The sequence below is a fragment of the Carcharodon carcharias genome, chromosome 34 (assembly GCF_017639515.1).
Source record: "Carcharodon carcharias isolate sCarCar2 chromosome 34, sCarCar2.pri, whole genome shotgun sequence".
Classification (NCBI taxonomy): Eukaryota; Metazoa; Chordata; class Chondrichthyes; order Lamniformes; family Lamnidae; genus Carcharodon; species Carcharodon carcharias.
This window is the reverse complement of record NC_054500.1, coordinates 7,791,097-7,811,552: the sequence shown is the minus strand read 5'-3', so window position 1 is coordinate 7,811,552 and position 20,456 is coordinate 7,791,097. Positions and strand designations below refer to the sequence as shown.

At 45.9% G+C, this 20,456-nt stretch overlaps 1 protein-coding gene across 1 annotated transcript in view; it reads right to left on the bottom strand.

Moving 5' to 3' along the window:
* LOC121272525 (spectrin beta chain, non-erythrocytic 4-like) overlaps positions 1-20,456 on the bottom strand; it is a 380,289-nt gene that overhangs the window by 27,510 nt on the left and 332,323 nt on the right. The window contains exons 25-27 of the mRNA XM_041179140.1: positions 9,719-10,093; positions 6,947-7,191; positions 1,834-1,972 (exon numbers count right to left, since the gene is read on the bottom strand). Coding sequence (XP_041035074.1) covers positions 1,834-1,972; positions 6,947-7,191; positions 9,719-10,093 — 759 coding nt within the window. The remainder of the gene's footprint in view (positions 1-1,833; positions 1,973-6,946; positions 7,192-9,718; positions 10,094-20,456) is intronic.

The window sequence follows — 20,456 nt, the reverse complement described above, 5'->3', positions numbered from 1 at the left end:
ATCCCTGCTTTTATATTCTAGTCCGCTCAAAATAAATGCCAACATTGCATTTGCCTTCCTAACTACTGACTCAACCTGCAAGTTAACCTTAAGAGAATCCTGGACCAGGACTCCCAAGTCCCTTTGCACTCCAGATTTCTGAATTCTCTCCCCATTTAGAAAATAGTCTATGCCTCTATTCTTCCTACCAAAGTGCATGACCTCACACTTCCCCACGTTGTATTCCATCTGCCACTTCTTTGCCCATTCTCCTAACCTGTCCAAATCCTTCTGCAGCCTCCCCGCCTCCTCAATACTACCTATCCCTCCACCTATCTTTGTGTCATCTGCAAACTTAGCCAAAATGCCCTCAGTTCCTTCATCTAGATCACTAATGTATAAAGGGAGGGGGGACAGAGGGGGTAGGGAAAGGGAGGGACAGAGGGGGTAGGGAAGGGGAGGGATGGAGGGGGTAGGGGGTAGGGGAAGGGGAAAAAGGGAGGGGGAGAGGAAAGGGAAGGAGGAGGAGGGAAAGGGTGGGGGGGGGAGACAAAAAGGAGGGAGGGGAGGGAAGAGCAATGAGGGGGGAAGGGTTAAGGGAGGGAGTGGGAGGGCAAAGGGAGGGGAAAAGGGAGGTGGGTAGGGGAGGGAAAAAAGGATGGGGAGGGGGAGGGAAAGGGGAAGGAGGGATGGGAGAGAGGGTGGGAGGGAAGGGAAGGAAAAGGCAGGGAAAAGGGAAAGGTAAAGGAAGGGAGGGGAGGGGAGAAAAAGGGAGAGGGGGGAAGTTAAAAAGGGCAGGGGGCAGTGTACTGGGAGGGAAAAAGAGAGAGTGGGAGTGAGGGGCGAAGGGAGGGGGAGGGGAAAAAGAGGGAGGGAGGGGAAGGGAAAAGGAGGGAGGGAGGGAGAGGAAAAAGGAGGGAGGGAGGGGGAGGAAAAAGGAGGAAGGGAGGGGGAGGAAAAAGGAGGGAGGGAGGGAGAGGAAAAAGGAGGGAGGGAGGGGGAGGAAAAAGGGAGGGGGAGGGAAAAAGGAGTGAGGGAGGGAGGGGGAGGGAAAAGGAGTGAGGGAGGGGGAGGAAAAAGGAGGGAGGGAGGGAAAAAGGTGTGAGGGAGAGAGGGGGAGGGAAAAGGAGGGAGGGAGGGGGAGGAAAAAGGAGGGAGGGAGGGGGAGGAAAAAGGAGGGAGGGAGGGGGAGGGAAAAAGGTGTGAGGGAGAGAGGGGGAGGGAAAAGGAGTGGGGGAGAGAGGGAGGGGAGGGAAAAGGAGTGAGGGAGGGAGGGAGGCAGAGGGAAAAGGAGTGAGGGAGGGGGACGGAAGAGGGGTGAGGGGGAAAATGAGGGAGGGGAGGGGATGCAAAAAGGGAGGGAAAGGGAGGGACAGGAAGGGAAAAAGGGTAAGGGAGAGGGAAAATGGGAGGGGGAAAGAGAAGGGGAGGGAAAAATGGACAGGGAGGGGGAGGGAAAAGGGGAGGGGGAAGGAGAAGGAAAAGGGGAGGGAAAGTTAGGTAGTGAGGGGGAGCAAAAGGGAGGGTAAAGGGAAGGAGGGAGGGGGAGGAAAAAGGGAGAGAGGAAGGAGCAGAGAAGCAGGAAGCAGAGGGGGAAGGGGAAGGTAGTGAGGGGAAGTGGGAGGGTGCAAGGATGAGGGAGGGAGAAGGAGCAATGAGGATATGGTTATTACGAATGATATCACCGGAGTACATTAGGCAGATGAGCTTTATTTTTATTCTGATGCTGGTTAATCTCAACGCAAAATCCTCTGTCTATCTGAAAGAAGTAACACAGATTTTAAATGACAAGAATTAACAGAAGGTTCTGAGGTGCAGGCAGTGAAGCTGAGTGTGTTGGGGTGGTCTCATTACCTCATCAGCAGCCTGGTTGGTACTGGTGAGCAAGGTTTTGCCCAGTTCGATGCAAGCTGTGAATTTCTTGTGTCTGGCTTCAATCTCCCCTCGGAGACCTTGGTGGTAATTCATCAGCACCTCCACTGAGGAGACATCTCTGGGGAATAAACAGACCTGTCACTGACACACTGCACAGCACCAGGTACTGTGCTATTACTGACACAGCAAAATCCCTCTCACTTCTACAACAAAAAACAATCGCTGACTTTTTTACTTTGGATCATTTTAGTAAAAGATCAGACAATGGGGACTTGCTCACAAAGATGGAACTGTGTGCATAAGAATATAAGAACAAAGGAACTAGGAGCAGGAGTAGACCATTCAGCCCCTCGAGCCTGCCCCGCCATTCAATACGATCATGGATGATCTCATTTTGGCCTCAACTCCAATTTCCCGCCCTCTCCCCATAACCTTTCAACCTGTTACTAATTAAAAATCTGTCTATCTCCTCCTTAAATTTATTCAGCGTCCCGGCATCCACTGCACTCTGAGGTAGTGAATTCCACAGATTCACGACCCTTTGAGAAAAGTAATTCCTCCTCATCTCTGATTTAAATCTACCACCCCTTAGCCTAAAACTATGGCCTCTCATTCTACAATGCCCCACAAGGGGAAACATCTGCTCCACGTCTACTGTGTCTACCCCCTTTAGCATCTTATATACCTCAATTAGATCTCCTCTCATCCTGCTAAACTCTAGCGAGTATAGGCCTAAACTGCTCAATCTCTCATCAAAAGATAACCTAATGTAACTCAAAACAAAATTAAAAACAGTGTACAGACAATAATCTCTCAACCACTACTTCTCCAATCTCCTTCTGGAATGATCTGGGCTCCGCTCTCTTAGTCTGCTTGCCGCACTTCTACTTTTCTATACTAAATTTTCACTGGGTCATTCATTTTGTGGTCTCCCAGTCACCTTGTCAGCAACATCGAAATGTGGTTTGGGGAACTTGCCAAAGTGCCCCCCAAAGATGGATGCTGTTGAAGTGTGATACAAAACACAAGTCTTATAAGTATTGTATGGTCACAGAGCCATTTGTGGCACAGAAGGAGGCCATTTGGCCCATCGAGTCCATGTCAGCTCTCCCAGGAACAATCACGACAGTTTCTTTCGTTCTCCCTGGCGCTGCAGGTTTATTTCCTTCAAGTGCCCATCCGCTTTCCTTTCAAAATCATTGATTTTTCCATCTCCACCACTCTCGTGGGCACAATCTTGTAACATTTTAGGGGTTTTACAGAACAGGTTTTGTGATTGGACTGTGTCCCGGCATGAGGTCAATAGGAGGCTCTGTGATTGGACAGTGTCGCGCCATGAGGCCAGTAGGAGGCTCTGTGATTGGACAGTGTCCCACCATGAGGTCAGTAGGAAGCTCTGTGATTGGACAGTGTCCCGCCATGAAGTCAGTCAGGAGACTCTGTGATTGGGCAGTGTGCCGCCATGAGGTCAGTCAGGACACCCTGTGATTGGACAGTGTCCTGTCATGAGGTTGGTGTTGATAAAGCTGTGGAAGATCTTTCTGGAACAGGACACTTAAACAATAATGGGATTATGCTTGCAATGCAGAACCTCATGCATATCAGGCACCTAGTCTGCTCCCCTCTGCCTCCGTGGTCTTCCCTCCAATGCTAAACTTAATAACTCGTGACGCCAATTTTAACCACCCAGCAGAACCCAGGACAGGGTCAGGGAGGATTCTTAACTGCAGACAGCAAGGACACCTTCCTAAACCAACCGTTACACCTGCAGATTGGACTCAGGAGCTGTCACCAGGGCCTGATCTGCAAGTTTAACCTGAGGGATGGTTTCCAGGCCTGGTCAAGCCTGCTGGGAAAGGCCAGAGGAAAGCCTAACAAGATCAGTGTTTATTCATAGTTTCCTTGCGGATCAGGATTATTCCCCAGATCCCACAACAATACTTATGCAACATATTTACTGTAATACAACGTCCCAGGTTGCTTCACAGGAATGTTACGAGATAAACTTTGACACTCAGCCACATAAAACAATTTTAGGACAGCTGACCGGAAGCTTGGTCAAGGGGGCAATGTTTGTAGGAGTATCCTAAAGGAGGAAAGAGAGGTAGAGAGGCGGAGAGGTGTAAGGAAGGAATTCCAGAGCTTAGGGCCCAGATGACTGAAGGCACGGCCGCCAATGTTGGAGCGATTAAAATTGAGGTTGTGCAAGAGGGGCAAGAGAGTTAGAGGGGCGCAGAGATCTCAGAAGGTACAATTACAGAGATAGAGAGAGGGGAGGACAAAGAGGGATTTGAGAACAACTTTGAGAATTTAAAGACACAGCCTCCCCGCACCGGGAACCAACGTATTTCAGTAAGCACAGGGGTGGTGGGTTAGCGGAACTTGGTATTGCACGAGCCCATCCTCATGGAGAATGCAAAGTGGGAGGCTGGCCCTGGGGGCATATTTGCACAGTCTGGTATAACAGCCTGGATAAGGGTTATGGCAGCAAATAGGCTGAGTCAGGGGCAGAGACATATTATGGACTTCTTTAGGATTTTACCGTGGGTTTCAGGATCCCCCCTCAACGTCGGGACCAAATTATAGTCCTAAGTCCAAAGTTGCTAGGAGTCAGACAGGCAGCCTCCTAATTGGCCACCTCCAAGTGTGGTCTTATTAAAGACAACTGGCGGCATGTCGATGCAGCCGCCCAATCAGAGAGGCTGCAGTTCTGGAGCCTTGACAGCCCCATCGAGGGAGGTTGAGAGCGGCTGAGTGAGTTTAGAGGCTGTCTCAAAATGGAGGCGCCATGAGAGGTCAGGATAATTTCCAAACATTGGATGGCCAAGGACAGAAGAACCCATCCAATGGAAGGAGAGCTGCCCAAGGAGGCAGTGGGGGAGGCGGGGGGGGGGGGGGGGGGGGGGGGGGGGGGGTGCATTTGAGCCATGGAGTTGGGGGGGTGGGGTGGGGGGGAGGTGGAGGAGGTCCTTTCCATCATTCAGCCTCCTCAATGGGCCATAAAGCCTCTGGCTCCATTTGCCCCCTCAGGGGGGTCGTCTCCATGAAGCTGGCAATCTCCACACACAGTGGAGGAGGGGGGAGGGCCAATCCACTGCAGGCAAAATGCCAGCAGATCCTCCAAATCACCCCTAATGGGGGTTTAACTATTTAAATAGGCTAACAACAGCATCTGCATTCAGTTCCACCGCTGGAAAGCTGCTAATTCCCGGTGGTCCCACCTGACAGCCCACCACCCCAGGACCAGCAAAATCCCACCTTTAATACATTTTCTTCCCCCTTCCTCCCCAGCTTTCTTTAAGATGGTGACTCATTCAGCTTTAACGTTTCTTCTCTGTATCCCCTCCAATAATGCTATTCCCTTCCTTGTAACCCTTTTAATAACTGAAGCAGCCTGCGTCCATATGGAACAAGACCTGGACAACCTTCATGTTTGGCCTTATAAATGGCAAGTAACATTTGTGCCACACAAGTGTCAGGAAGTGACCATCTCCAACAAGAGAGAATCTAATCATCTCCCCTTGACATACAATGGCCTTGCCATCACTGAATCCCCCACTCTCAACATCCTGGGGGTTACCATTGACAAGAAACTGAACTGTACTAGCCATATAAATACTGTGGCTACAAGAGCAGGTCAGAGGCTGGGAATTCTGTGACGAGTAACTCACCTCCTGACTCCCCAGAGCCTGTCCACTATCTACAAGGCACAAGTCAGGAGTGTGATTGAATACTCTCCATTTACCTGGATGAGAGCCATTCCAACAACACTCAGGAAGTTCGACACCATGCAGGACAAAACAGCCCATTTGATTGGCACCCCATCCACCAATTTAAACATTCAGTCTCTCCACCACTGAAGCACAGTAGCAGCAGTGTGTACAATCTACAAGATGCACTGCAGGAACTCACCAAGGCTCCTTCGACAGCACCCACCAAACCAGCGACTCTACCACCTAGAAGGAGAAGGGCAGCAGACACATGGGAACACCATCACCTACAGGATGACTTCCAAGCCACTCACCAGCCTGACTTGGAAATATATAATGCCAGGTTGCATCAATTTGGCCTGGATTTCTTTGAGTTTTGAAGATTTAAGGTGATGGATATAAGATGATAAATGGATGTGATAGGACAGATAGAGATAAACTAAACCTGTATCCTGTGAAAATTTGGAAAACTTCCCTCTCATCTGCTGAGGCATTGCCATGGAGAACTATAGGCTCCCCAAGCTCCCAGGTAATTCAAAACAAAGTGCAACGCTTGAACATATTCCTTTTGTTTGCAGAGAACGGGTCCCTGTGTAAGTATATACATTGCTTCTAGCAAGTGTAAATCAGCCATGTTATGGCTCGACTTATTGTCTTAAATTGGCTGTTAGTGTAGCTATTAGCACAATCAGGGTTGTTCAGCAAGTGCTGCCCAATCACGGAATCACATCTATCAGTCAATGTTTTGTTTTGGGTTTTGCAAGCATGTGGCCAATCAGAGTTGACTTGCCAACCAATCAGCACCCTTTTCTCCTGTGCTGTAAATAGTTGTGATCGTTTGAAACTTGGCATTCTTGCATTTGTCCTGATGGGTGCAAGACGAAAAGCTTCGGTAACATGGCTCTCTTTTCAGCAATCTTCAAGTCCTGTATTGCCAAGTGACTGATTACAGTAGAGTAGATAGGGAGAAACTGTTTCTGTGGCAGAAGGGTTGGTGAGCAGAGGACACAGAGTTAAGATAATTAGCAGAATTAGCAAAAGAGTCCGCAGACACAAGAACTGATTTTTAGCAGCAAGTTGTTGTGATTATTACATTAAAAGGCACTATATAAATGCAATTTGTTGTTGAGTGGGACTAATTGAATAGATCTTTCAGTGAGCCAGCACAGGCACATTGGGTTGAATGGCCTCATTCTTTGCTGTAGTATTCTATGATTCTAAGTGTGTGGAGAGTCTGTGTGTTTACCTTGGACGATATATCAAGACAGGAAAAGGCAGCGTGCACACAAGCTGCTGAACCTGGTATTGCAAATATTAACGTTCCTGAGACTAGACTCTCTTGGTTAATTAGGACGAGGCAGAGGCCACAATCTGATACGCACCGTGGTTTCTCACCCATTCCAATCTGGCAGATGATACTGTCCATCCAGCTGACCAGGTCGCGGACCATGCTGAAGAAGCGGATCTTGTCGCTGCTCGTGGTAAGCTGCAGCCTCCGTTGGTCACAGCTGCTCAATAGTTCCTTCCAAGCTTGCATGACACCCTGCTCCTGGACAAGAATGGCCTCGGCGTTCTCACCGGCATACACAGTTCGCAGCTGAGCTGCGTCCTCTTGGAGCTGCCTCACCTGGTAACCAAGCACACAGATGGGTTGGATAGAAGAAAAAGGCAAAGCAATTGCTTGTTGTCAACTGTATCAGTTTTCAGCAAAACGAGGCAATGGAATAAATGGTGTAGTGGTAATGTTACTGGGTTAATAATCCAGAGGCCCAGGCTAATGCTCTTGGGGTATGGGTTCAAATCCCACCACGGCAGCTGGTGGAATTTAAATCCAATTAATAAAATCTGGAATTGAAAGCTAATAATGGTAATAATAAAACTAATCTGGAATTGAAAACTAGTAATGGTAATAATAAAACTATCATTGATTGTTGTCGAAAAACCCATCTGGTTCACTAATGTCCTTTAGGGAAGGAAATCTGCTGTCTTTACCTGGTCTGGCCTACATGTGACTCCAGGCCCACAATGATGTGGTTGACTCCTAACCGCCCTTTGAAATGCCCTGGCAAGCTGCTCAGTTGTGGCAATTAGGAATGGGCAACAAATACAGGCTTTATCAGTGATGCCCACATCCTGCGAAAGGTTTTCTGTAAAACGCAACACTGACTCACCTGAACGGTACCCGGCTTTAAGGAGTTACTGTACGGGGACAGGTTGCAGAAACTTCAGTTCAATTTTCCTGTTTAGCAAATTAATGGGTGACCACGGCCATCGGGAGAGTTCGGAGCAGCACGAGTATTTAAATCGGGGCTCAGAACATCACAAGAGGACCCGAGTAATCAAATTAGAGCTTGGAGGGCCAAAATGGTTAAGTTAAGAGGACGGTTTGCGTTAACTAGACCTGCAATCCCTCAAAGCAGGGAGGTGGTGGTGTAGCGGTAATGTCACTGAAGTAGTAATGTTCTGGGGACACGGGTTCAAATCCCACCACGGCAGTGGGCAGAATTTTAATTCAATTAATAAAATCTGGAATTGAAAGCCAGTCTCAGTAAAGGTGATCATGAGACTATCACTGATTGTTGTTAAAAACCCACCCAGTTCACTAATGTCCCTTAGGGAAGGAAATCTGTTGTCCTTGCCTGGTCTGGCCTACACGTGACTTTAGACCCACAGCAATGTGGGTCTTAATTGACTTCTGACAGCCTAGCAAGTTCAAGTGCAATTAGGGATGGGGCATCAAATGCTGACCTTGCCAGTGATGCCCACAAGAGCAACCTGATCAAAGTGGTTAAGTTGATTCAAGGGCCTGACAGGGCAGGTCGAGAGAAGCTATTTCCTCTGATGGAGGAGACCAGAAAAAGGGGACTTAACCTTTAAAATTAGAGCCAGGGTGATGTCAGGAAGCATTTCTTCACACAAAGGGGTGTGGAAGTCAGGAACTCTCTCTCACAAAAAAGCTGTTGAGGCAGTAGGTCAATTGATAACATTAAGGGTTAGGGAACCGAGCTGGGTAGATGGAGTTGAGACGCAGATCATCCTCGGTCTGATTAAATGATGGAAAAGCCTAGAGGAGTTGGATTGGCCTCCTCCTGTCACTTTGTTTGAAACTAGGTTTTTCTCAATCCAGATGCTGAATGACTTCCTCTGTTTTATTTCCGATATGGTGCATGTGGGCTAAGACGCTATCCCATTAACTTCCTCTGCAGAGAAGACTGATAAAAAACCAATCAATAAAACTGTAGCAAAAGCAAAATACTGCAGATGCTGGAAATCTGAAATAAAAACAGAAAACATTGGAAATACTCAGCAGGTCTGGCAGCCTCTGTGGAGCCTCTGTGGAGAGCAACAGAGTTACTGTTTCAGGCTTGTCTTGTTTTTTGTCTTAATGATGCACACAGGCCATTGACATTGTAGCTGAGCTAACTTTATCGATAACACATTTTCCTAACATGAACACATATCTAAAGCAATTGAATTCTATCAAGACAGACTCCAACATGTGCCAACTGACCTTCAACCCTCAGGTCAGGTGACCCCATAGCCATTACAGAGTACCATATAGTATCTAATACTGGAGTCCACAACCACAATCAGCTACCATCATGACAAGACTGATATCCCTTTGTGATAACTGAGGAAATACAATAGGCTTTGAACAATATGGAAGGAGGGAGGGGCAAAGAAAATGGAGGGAAGGTCCGTGATTGGATGTGGGATAGGAGAGATTAAATGACAAAGGGCTTCATGGTACAAAAACCAAAGGGGGTGATAATGGTGAAGTAAAGAGACAGAAGGTGTGTCCAGATGATGTGTGAATGGCAGCATAACTGATGTCCAAGTGCAACACGAAGGAATAAAGAAATAAATGAGACAAAACCAAACCAGTAAAAGAAAAAGCAAGAAACATCATGGAGGCTGAGGTTATGATCTAAAATTGTTGAACTCAGTGTTGAGTCCTGAAGGTTGCAGAGTTCCAAGTTGAGGTGGAACAATGGACAAAAAGAGCAATATTCATGGATCCCATTCCCTTGCTAATTTTGGAACAAACTCCAAACTGTTTTGTTGTGTGTGTGAATAAACAAGTAGGCCGAGACCTTGTTCTCCAACAGCACATGGACTTCACAAGAGAAAAATAACGAAAGCTAACTAAGTACCTGTGTAACCAGGACCTGGACGTCGTGCTCAAATGAACTCAACATTCTCTGCAGCGTAAAGGTGCTGTTGGAATCCCCCACGGTAACTTCCGGAAGCTGTTTGTGTTTCTCCTCAATGTGGCCGGCCACCTCCTTGCAGTCGGTGAAGAATTTATGCAGCTCCTGGGACGCTGACAGCATCTGCGCTCGTGTTTCTATCAGTTCCAGCAAGTCCGCCCAGGCTTCGCTGACACCGTCCTTCCACTCGGCGATGATGGCTGCATCCGTGTGACCGTAGTCAATCAACTCGTCTATCATCTGGTTCACCGTGTTCACCCGCTCCTGACCAATCACCCCCGTCTCATGGGCAAACTCTGTGAATTTCTCCAGCAGCAGCTGAGGAACCGAAAGAGAGAGAGAGATCCTGATTCTTAACAGCCAGTCAGAGGGGAAAAACAAAACTCCCTTCAATTACTAGAAAGGGACCTGTCAATCACTCTCTAACACCCAATCCCTTTCTCACCTTTTGATCCTCATTTGAAAACACCCACTGACCCAGGAGTACCTTGCATACGAGACTCCACCAAGCCTGCTATCCCACAGGCAAAAAAAAATCCAGCACAGCAGATCCAATCCCAATTTTTACAACAAGGCCTTTATAAAACATTGGTTCGGCCTCAGTTGGAGCGTTGCGTCCAAGCCTTTAGGAAGGATGTCAAGGCCTTGGAGAGGGTGCAGAGGAGGTTTACTAGAATGGACCCAGGGATGAGGGGCTTCAGTCTGCCAACATTGGAGAAGCAGGGATTGTTTCCCTTAGGACAGAGAAGGTTAAGAGGGGATTCGATAGAGATGTTCAAAACCATGAGGTTTTTTATTTATATAGAGTAAATAAGGAGAAACTGTTTCCACTTGCAGGAAGATTGGTCACCAGAGGACACAGGTTTGAGGTAATTGACAAAAAAAAAGCCAGAGAAAAGATGAGGAGAATGTTTTCTTTGTAAACCCACTGAGTTGTTATGCACTGCCTGAAAGGGCGATGGAGCCAAATTCAGTTGTAACATTTGAAAGAAAAAGTGTGACAGGGGACTGGGATTAATTGTATACCTCTGCCAAAGAGCTGGCACATCACGATGGGCTGAATGACCTCCTTCGGTATTATATCATTCTGTGATGTTGTGAGAGATCAGCATCAAAGGAAAGCAACAGAATAGAAATCAGTAGCTGGAATGATCCAAGTTCAGAGAGTGAAGTCAAAATCCAAAATCAGAGCACATGCTAGCTTTAAACCCTTCAACCAATCACGCGCAGGTCTCTCAGTGACTGTATAAAACAGGCCCTGGCAAAGCAGAGTCTGCATTTCCAAGCACACTGAACAGGGAGTGAGACCAATTCGCATTAATTAATCCTTTTTGGGCTGAACTATCTAAAAAGAAATGCTGGCCTGGGGTGTGGGAGCACAGAATGAGATGAGGTCAGAATGTGATGAAGTACCAGTGCAAACTTGGGAATTCGGTGCCGCGGTGGGGGTGGGGGTGGGGTTGGAGGAGTTGGTGGGGGGGAAATGGAATCGCTGGCTTTATTATGTCTTTTTTCAGCCTCTAGAAGCTGGTGAATGTTCAAGGCTTTAATTAGGTGAGCAGGAAGGTGATTGTTTTGTGAGCTTTCCAAATTTTATCCCTCTAAATTAAAATATGAGCAGCAGCTTATTGGGAAGATATAGCTTCACTAGTTAAACTACTTGGTATTAGTACAGGCAACTGTTGGGTGATGTTTCTACACATGAAACCTAATTAGTTAAATTGAATACAATAAAGATGGCAGTGCATGTGTTGCAGACGTGGCGTGTGAGATCTGGTGGACACCAGTGTGATCCACCAGTGTGATCCACAGCAATCACATCTGCACTAAGTACCTGCAACTCAAGGGGCTTTATCCCTGAGTCAATGAGCTGGAGTCCAAGCTTTGAAACCTGTGATGCAGCAGCAAGGGGGAGAGTTACCTGGGCACTTGGTTCCAAGAGGCAGTCACGCCCCTAAGGCTAGGTACTTCAGATTTGGTCCATGGTCAGGAACAGGAGGGTGAGATTATGAGTGAGGCAGGTATGAGATCCAGAAGGTAACAATGAAGTCACCTCAGACAGGGAAGGTGATGGTATAGTGGTATTGTCGCTGGAATAGTAATCTAGAGACGCAGGGTAATGCTTTGGGAACTAGGGTTTGAATCCCACCATGGCAGATGGCGGAATTTAAATTAAATAAAAATCTGGAATTAATAGCCTAATCACAGAGTGCTGGAGAGGCCCTTCGGCCCATCGAGTCTGTACCGACACGAGAAACACCTGACCTACCTACCTAATCTCATTTACCAGCACTTGGCCCATAGCCTTGAATGTTATGATGTGCCAAGTGCTCATCCAGGTACTTTTTAAAGGATGTGAGGCAACCCGCCTCCACCACCCTCCCAGGCAGCACATTCCAGACCGTCACCACCCTCTGGGTAAACAAAAGTTTTTCCTCACATTCCCCCCTAAACCTCCTGACCCTCACCTTGAACTTATGTCCCCTTGTGACTGACCCTTCAGCTAAGGGGAATAGCTGCTCCCTATCCACCCTGTCCATGCCCCTCATAATCTTGTACACCTCGATCAGGTCGCCCCTCAGTCTTCTCTGCTCCAACGAAAACAACCTAATTCTATCCAACCTCTCTTCATAACTTAAATGTATCATCCCAGGCAACATCCTGGTGAATCTCCTCTGCACCCCCTCCAGTGTAATCACATCCTTCCTATAATGTGGTGACCAGAACTGCACACAGTACTCCAGCTGTGGTTCTATACAACTCCAACATGATCTCCCTGCTTTTGTAATCTATGCCTCGATTGATAAAGGCAAGTGTCCTTTATGCCTTTTTCACCACCCCACTAACATGCCCCTCTGCCTTCAGAGATCTATGGGCACACACACCAAGGTCCCTTTGTTCCTCAGAACTTCCTAGTGTCATGCCGTTCATTGAATACTTCCCTGTCAAGTTACTCCTTCCAAAGCGTATCACCTCACAATTTTCAGGGTTAAATTCCATCTGCCACTATCTGCCCATCTGACCATCCCATCTATATCTTCCTATAGCCCAAGACACTCAACCTCACTGTTAGCCACCCGGCCAATCTTTGTGTCATCCGCAAACTCACTAATCCTACCCCTCACATAGTCATCTATGTCGTTTATATAAATGACGAATAATAGGGGACCCAGCACAGATCCCTGTGGGACACCACTGGATACAGGCTTCCAGTCACTAAAGCATCCTTCTATCATCACCCTCTGTCTCCTACAACCAAGCCAATTTTACCAAATTACCCTGTATCCCATGTGCATTTGCCTTCTTTATAAGTCTCCCACGTGGGACCTTGTCAAAGGCTTTGCTGAAATCCATATAAACTACATCAACTGCACTACCCTCATCTACACACCTGGTCACTTCCTCAAAAAATTCAATCAAATTTGTTAGGCATGACCTCCCTCTGACAAAGACATGCTGAATATCCCTGATCAAACCTTGCCTCTCCAAGTGGAGATAGATTCTCTCCTTCAGAATTTTCTCCAATAGTTTCCCTACCATTGATGTAAGACTCACTGGTCTGTAGTTCCTTGGCTTATCTCTACAGCCCTTCTTAAATAGCGGAACCACATTAGCTGTTCTCCAGTCCTCTGGCACCTCCCTTGTGGCCAGAAAGGAATTAAAAATTTGGGTCAGAGCCCCTGTGAGCTCCTCCCTTGCCTCCCTCAGCAGTCTGGGACACAAATCATCTAGACCTGGAGATTTGTCCACTTTTAAGCCTGCCAACACCTCCAATACCTTGTCACTCCCTATATCATGCTCAAGAACCTTGCCCCGAGTTCCATAGCTTCATCCTCATTCTCTTGGGTGAAGATGGATGTGAAGTATTCATTCAACACTCTACTGATGTGCTCCATAGATTGCCCACTTGGTCCCTAACGGGCCCTACTCTTTCCCTGATTATCCTATTTAACGATGACCATGAAACCATTGTCGATTCTTGCAAAAACCCATCTGGTTCACTAATGTCCCTTTAGGGAGGGAAATCTGCTGTCCTTACCTGGTCTGGCCTACATGTAACTCCGGACCCACAGCAATGTGGTTGACTCTTAAACGCCCTCTGTACAAAGGCAACTAGGGATGGATAATAAATGGCGGCCTGGCCAGTGACACCCACATCCCATGAACGAATGAAAAAAGAAAGAATCTTGCAATTGCTTTTCAGGGTTGGTGTTCTTGCCACTTGATGGATGAGAGTAGGGACTGTAGGGAGAATGAGTGACTGACCACAGCACCATGTTACAGGGAGTCAAGAACTAGGGGGCACTGTCTTAAAATTAGGGGTTTTCCTTTTAGGACAGAGATGAGGAGAATTTTTTTCTCTCAGAGGGTTGTGCGACTGGAGCTCTCTGCTTCAGAAGGCGATGGAGGTCGGGTCATTGAATATTTTTAAGGCAGAGGTAGATAGATTCTTGTTAGGCAAAGGGAATCAAAGGTTATCGGAATTAGATGGGAGTGTGGAAATCGAAACACAAGAAGATCAGCCATGATCTTATTGAATGGCGGAGCAGGCTCGAGGGGCCGAATGGTCTGCTCCTGTTCCTATCTCTTATGTTCGTTTGTTCTATTCAAGTTGGGGAGGGGAGTGTGTGCTGGGGGGTGTTGGAGTTAAAGGGAACCCGGTTGTAATAAGGGATAGTATGGTTAGGGTGGGGGTTTGGGGGCGGTGAGTGGTTACTGTACTCTGCAGCCCAGAGTGTGAGTCCTGAAGGCTGAAATAAAACCAGAAAATGCTGCTAAAGTTCAACACGTCTGCCAGCATCTGTGGAGACAGAAACAGAGTTAATGTTTCGAGTCTGTATGACTCTTAAGCTGTTAACTCTGTTTCTCGCTCCACAGATGCTGCCAGACCTGATGAGTTTTTCCAGCATTTTCTGTTTTTATTTCAGATTTCCAGCATCTGCACTATTTTTCTTACATCTTGGTCCCGAAGGTTGTGTTGCCTGCCCGGAGCTGGAGTTAAGAACATCTCTTCGGGGTTGGGGAGAAACTTGGAGTGGGAGGGGAAGGATCCAGTTGCTGTATCCCATATGGGCACCAACAGCATAGATAGGACTAAGAAAGAGGTTCTGCAGAGGGAGTATGAGCAACTGGGAACTAAATTAAAAACTAGAGCTACAAAGGTAATAATCTCCAATTTACTACCTAAGCCATGAGCAAATTTGCATAGGATAAATAAGATCAGAGAGTTGAATGTATAGCTCAAAGATTGGAATGAGAGAAATGGGTTTCAATTCATGGGGCACTGGCACCATAATGGGGAAAGAGGGAGCTGTAACATTGGGATGGGTTTCATTTGAACTGTGCTGGTTCCAGTGTCCTGATGGTCGTATAACTAGGGCTGCAGAGAGGGCTTTAAACTAAATAGTGAGAGGATGTTCATGAGAGGGAAGATTTGGAAAATTAAAGAGAAAGGTAAGGCAATAGTGCAGGGTAGCAAGACAGGTAATGACAACCATAGGGTGGAGGAAGAGAGAGTGTATAAACATAAGAGTGTATCAGCAAATAAGGTAGGGAAAATAGTAAAAAGACAAAATTAAAGGCTCCTTATCTGAATATGTACAATATTTGTAACAAGATGGATGAATTTATTGCACAAGTAGAAATAAATTAGTTATGTTATGGTAGCCATTACAGAGATTTGGTTGCAAAATGACCACAGCTGGGACCTGAATGTTCAAAGGTATCTGACATTTCAGAAGCACAGGAAGAAAGGAAAAGGAAGTGGGGTAGCTCTGCTAATAAAGTACTGTTAGGGAAGAGAATTCCAGGCTAATGACCATCAGATAAAAAAATTCTCCTCATCTCCATCTTAAATGGGACACCTCTTATTCTTAAACTGTGTTTCCTAGTTCTAGCCCTCCCATAAGGGAAAACGTCCTCTCAATATCCACCATGTCAAGTCTCCTCAGGATCATATATGTTACAATAATATCACCTCTCATTCTTCTAAAATCCAATGAATACAGGCCCAACCTGTCCAACCTTTCCACATAAGATAACCCCCTTCACCCCAGGAAGCAGTCGAGTGAACCTTCTCTGAACTGCTTCTAATGCAATTATATCCTTTGCTAAATAAAGAGACCAAAACTGTATACTGTATTCCAGATGTGGTCTTATCAATGTCCAATACAACTGTAGCAAAACTTCTCTACTTTCATATTCTATTCCCTTTGCAAAAAACGACAATATTCCATGTGCCTTCCTAATCATTTGCCATACCTGCATGCTAATCTTTTATGATTCATGTACCAGGACACCCAGATCCCTCTGTACCGCAGAGTTCTACAATCTCTCCAATTAAATAATATACTGCTTTTTTTTCCAGCCAACGTGGACAAGTTCCCATTTTCCCAAGTTATACTCGATCTGCCAATTTTTTGCTGACTTACTCAACCTATCTATATCCCTTTGCAGACTCCTCATGCCTTCTTTACAATCTACTCTCCCTACCTACCTTTGTGTCATCAGCAAACTTAGCTACCTTACCTTAGTCCCTCCATCCAAGTCATTGATATAGAATGTAAATAGTTGAGGCCCCAGCATTGATCCCTGTGGCACAGTTACAGTTTCCCAACCTGAAAAAGACCCATTCAACCCTCTGTTTCCTGTTAGCTAACCAATGCTCCATCCATGCTAATATGTTACTCCCTACACCACAAACTCTTATTTTATGTAGTGACCTTTGATGTGGCACCTTATCCAATGCCTTTTGGAAATCCAAGTGCACCACATCTACTGGTTTCCCTTTATCAACATTGCTTGTTACTTCCTGAAAGAACTTCAATAAATTAGTCAAACATGATTTCCCTTTCACAAAGCCAGATTCTGCCTGATTACATGAAGATTTTCTAAGTGCCCTGCTATAACCTCCTTAACAATAGATTCTACCGCTTTCCCTACGACAGATGTTTGGCCTGTCGTTTCCTGTTTTCTGTTTCTCTCCTTTCTTGAATTGAGGATTATATTTGCTATTTTCCAGCCTGATGGGATCTTTCCAAAATCTAAGGAATTTTGGGAAATTATAACAAATGCATCTACTATCTCCTCAGCCACTTCTTTTAAGACCCTAGGATGAAGCCCATCAGGTTCTGGGGACTTGTTAGCCTTGTAAGGATCGGCAACGTGATGATGGATGTGGGCGGCCTTCAGCATGGGTTTGGAATTAGAGGGGCAATTTTTGTCTTGTTCCTATATGTCTCGACTGACCGGTCTTCTGTAGGGGATTGCCTATGGGGATGGCAGGGAGGGTAGGCTTATTACAATGGAGCAATTAAAGGAGCTTATTTAGTAGCCAGAGAACAATGTGGTTCTGGTGAAGCAACCAGATGGTGCACTGACTGCAACGCGGGCTGTGCTTAATGCGAGCAGTAAACTACTTCCTGAACTTATGACGTGAGGGGAGGCGGATTGGGAGTACGCCTACATGTGTGCGACACGAAAACCTGACCAGGTGACCTGGTGCGCAACGGAAAATGAACCGTGCGACAGTTTGTCGGGAGCGAAAGAAGACGAGGGTTGACTCCCTACAGTTGAAGTTCTGCCATTACCTCCATGTAGCTGGGGCACAGGGAAAGCTTGGGAGCAGTGGATGGATCTGTGCTGCTGGGGAAGCTGGGGCTCAGAGAAGCCCGGGAGCAGTAGTTGCTTGGCACAGCTGAGCAGAAGATAGGTAGCAGTCGTTGGCAGCAGCGCAATTGAGGAGCTGCAACTGTGCCTATGTACAAACCTCGTGCTGCAGTCTCGGACCAAGTGATTGAGCGGTGAGAAGTGAGAAGCTGTTGGTGCAGTCTGAGCTGGAGTCTAGTTGTCTGATACCTCATTGTAGCCAGAAGAAACAAAAGGGCCTTCAGGCTGAGTTGGAGCTGCTGTTGAGGGAAATAAGAGGCTATATCCTCAAAGGAGAGCAGCTAAAATCCCTTGTGATGAGGACAAGAGTTTAAAGGATTTTTGTGACTCACAGTGATCACTGACATTTGGGTGGGTTGCAGAGAAATTCACGAGATCTGCCTTGTTGTGACTACCATTTGGTGCAGTTTGTGTTTGACAATAGTTTGTCTGTTCATTCATGTTTTACCTCATGTTAATCCTGGATGTTAAAGTAAAAGATAAATAGTATTTACTGTTTGCTTTGTTAACTCTTGCATAGTAAAATTTCTTCTGCTTGTTTACAACTGTGGAATCTGGTGGCTTTATTCTCTTTGTAAATACCTGGGGTTTCAAATTCCATCTGTTTTAAACAAAAAGGTATTGTTCCCTAACCAGATCAAGATTGCCTTTAGTTCTAATAGTTTTAAGTTCCTTCCTCTGTTTTGCAAATATTTACAAATATTTCTCTGATGTTATCTGTGTCTTCTGCAGTGAAGACAGAGACAAAATATCTGTTCAATGCTTCCACCATTTCCTTATTTCCCATTATTAATTCCCCTGTCTCACTCTCTAGAGAACCAATGCTCACTTTGTTACTCTTTACCTTTTTAAATACTTATAAAAACTCTTATTATCTGTTTTTTATATTCTAGCTAACTCTAATTTCTCCCCTTTTTTGTCATTCTCTGCTGTTTTATAAATTCTATCCAATCTTCTGATCCAGCACTGATATTTGTAGAAGTGTATGCTTTTTCTTTCAATTTGATACTATCTTTAACTTCCTTAGTTAGCTACGGACTGTGCATCCTTCTCTGAGAGTCTTTCTTTCTCAGTGGACTGTATCTTAGCTGTGTGTTATGAAGTACTCCCTTAAATGTCTGTCACTGCATCACTACTGACCTACCCATAACCTATTTCTAAGCTTGCTTTAGTCAGTTCTGTCTTTATACATTTGCAATTGCCTTTACTTAAGTTTAAAACACCAGTCCTAGACCCATTCTTCTCTCCCTCAAACTGAATGCAAAATTCAATCATATTATGATCACTGCTATCTTGAGGCTCCTTTACTATGAGATCATTAACTAATCATGCCTCATCACACATTACCAGGTCTACAACAGCCTGCTCCTTGGTTGGCTCTAGAATGTGCTGCTCTAAGAAATTGTCCCAAAAATACTCAATGAACTCATCTTCCAGGCTACCTTTGCCAATCTGATTCCTTCAATCTATATGTAGATTAAAATCACCCATGATTATTGCAGTAATTTTCTTACAAGTCCCCATTATTTTAATTCCCAGCCTTGGACAACTTTCAGCCATGTCTCTGTAATGGCTTTCAGGTCATACGTATTTATTTCTATTTTAGCTAACAATTCATCCGTCTTGTTATGAATGTTACATACATTCAGGTACAGAGTCGTTGGTTCTATGCTTTTTCTATTTTTGCACACTGGCCTTATCTGCTGGTGCGCTCTTACCTTTGTCCCTTCCTGTCACGCTCTGATTATCATTACCCTTATTGCTACCTTGCTCTCTTGCCTTGTCCTTCCCCTTTATTTACCACATCTTCCCTCACATGATCCCTCACCCCCTCTATTTAGTTCAAAGGTCTCTATACTGCCTGATTTATATGATTTGCCAGAACACTGGTCCCAGCACAGTTCAGGTGTGGACTGTCCCAATGGGACAGCTCCCACATTCTCCAGTACTGGTGCCAGTGATCCATGAATTGAAACCCATTTCCCCCACACTGGTCTTTGACCCACACATTCAGCTCCCTAATCTTATTTACCCTAAGCCACCTTGCTCATGGCTCATGTAAAGGTTCTGCTTTTTAATTTAGCTCCTAGCTGCTCATACTCCCTATGCAGAACCTCTTTCTTAGTCCTGTCTGTCTTTAATACCCACGCGGATCAGGACAACTGGATACTCTCCTTCCCACTACAAGTTCCACTACAGCCCTGAGCAAATGCCCCAAACCCTGGCACCAGGCAGGCAACACAGTCATCTGGACTCTCCCTCTTGGCCACAGAGAACTGTGCCCATTCACCTGACTACACTCTCCCCAACTACCACTACATTCCTACTTACTGCCCCCACTTGAACGGCTTCCTGTACTGTGGTGCCATGATCAGTTTGCTCTTCAAAGGGATTTAGCTAGGTTAAGTGAGTGGGCAAAAATTTGGTAGGTGGAATATAGTGTGGGAAAATGTGTGGTTTTCCACTTTGGCAGGAAGAACAGAAGAGCAGAATATGACTTAAATGCAAAGAGACTACAGAATGCAATGGTATAGCGGGATCTGTGTGTCTTTGTAGGTGAATCACAAAAAGTTTGCATGCAAGTACAGCAAATAATCAATTATTAAGACAAATGAAATGTTGGCCTTCTTTGTAAGGGGATGGTGTATAAAAGTACAGAAGTCTTGCTTCATCCATGCAGGGCATTGATGAGACCACACCCAGAACACTGTGTACAGTTTTCGGCTCCTCACGCAAGGAGGGGTATACTTGCATTGGAAACAGTTCCAAGAAGGTTCACTAGGCTGATTCCTGGGATAAAGGGGTCTTATTGAGGAAAGGTTAAGCAGGCTGGGCCTATACTCATTGGAGTTTAGAAGAATGAGAGGTGATTTTATTGAAACATGTAAGATTCTCAGAGGGCTCGACAGGTACCAGTGTATTTTCTAACCCTTGGTCACCCAAATCCTTTTCGACCCTAGGGGTCTCCCAATGGGCTCAGCCTGCCCTGTCTCAACTGCTTTCACAGAATCAC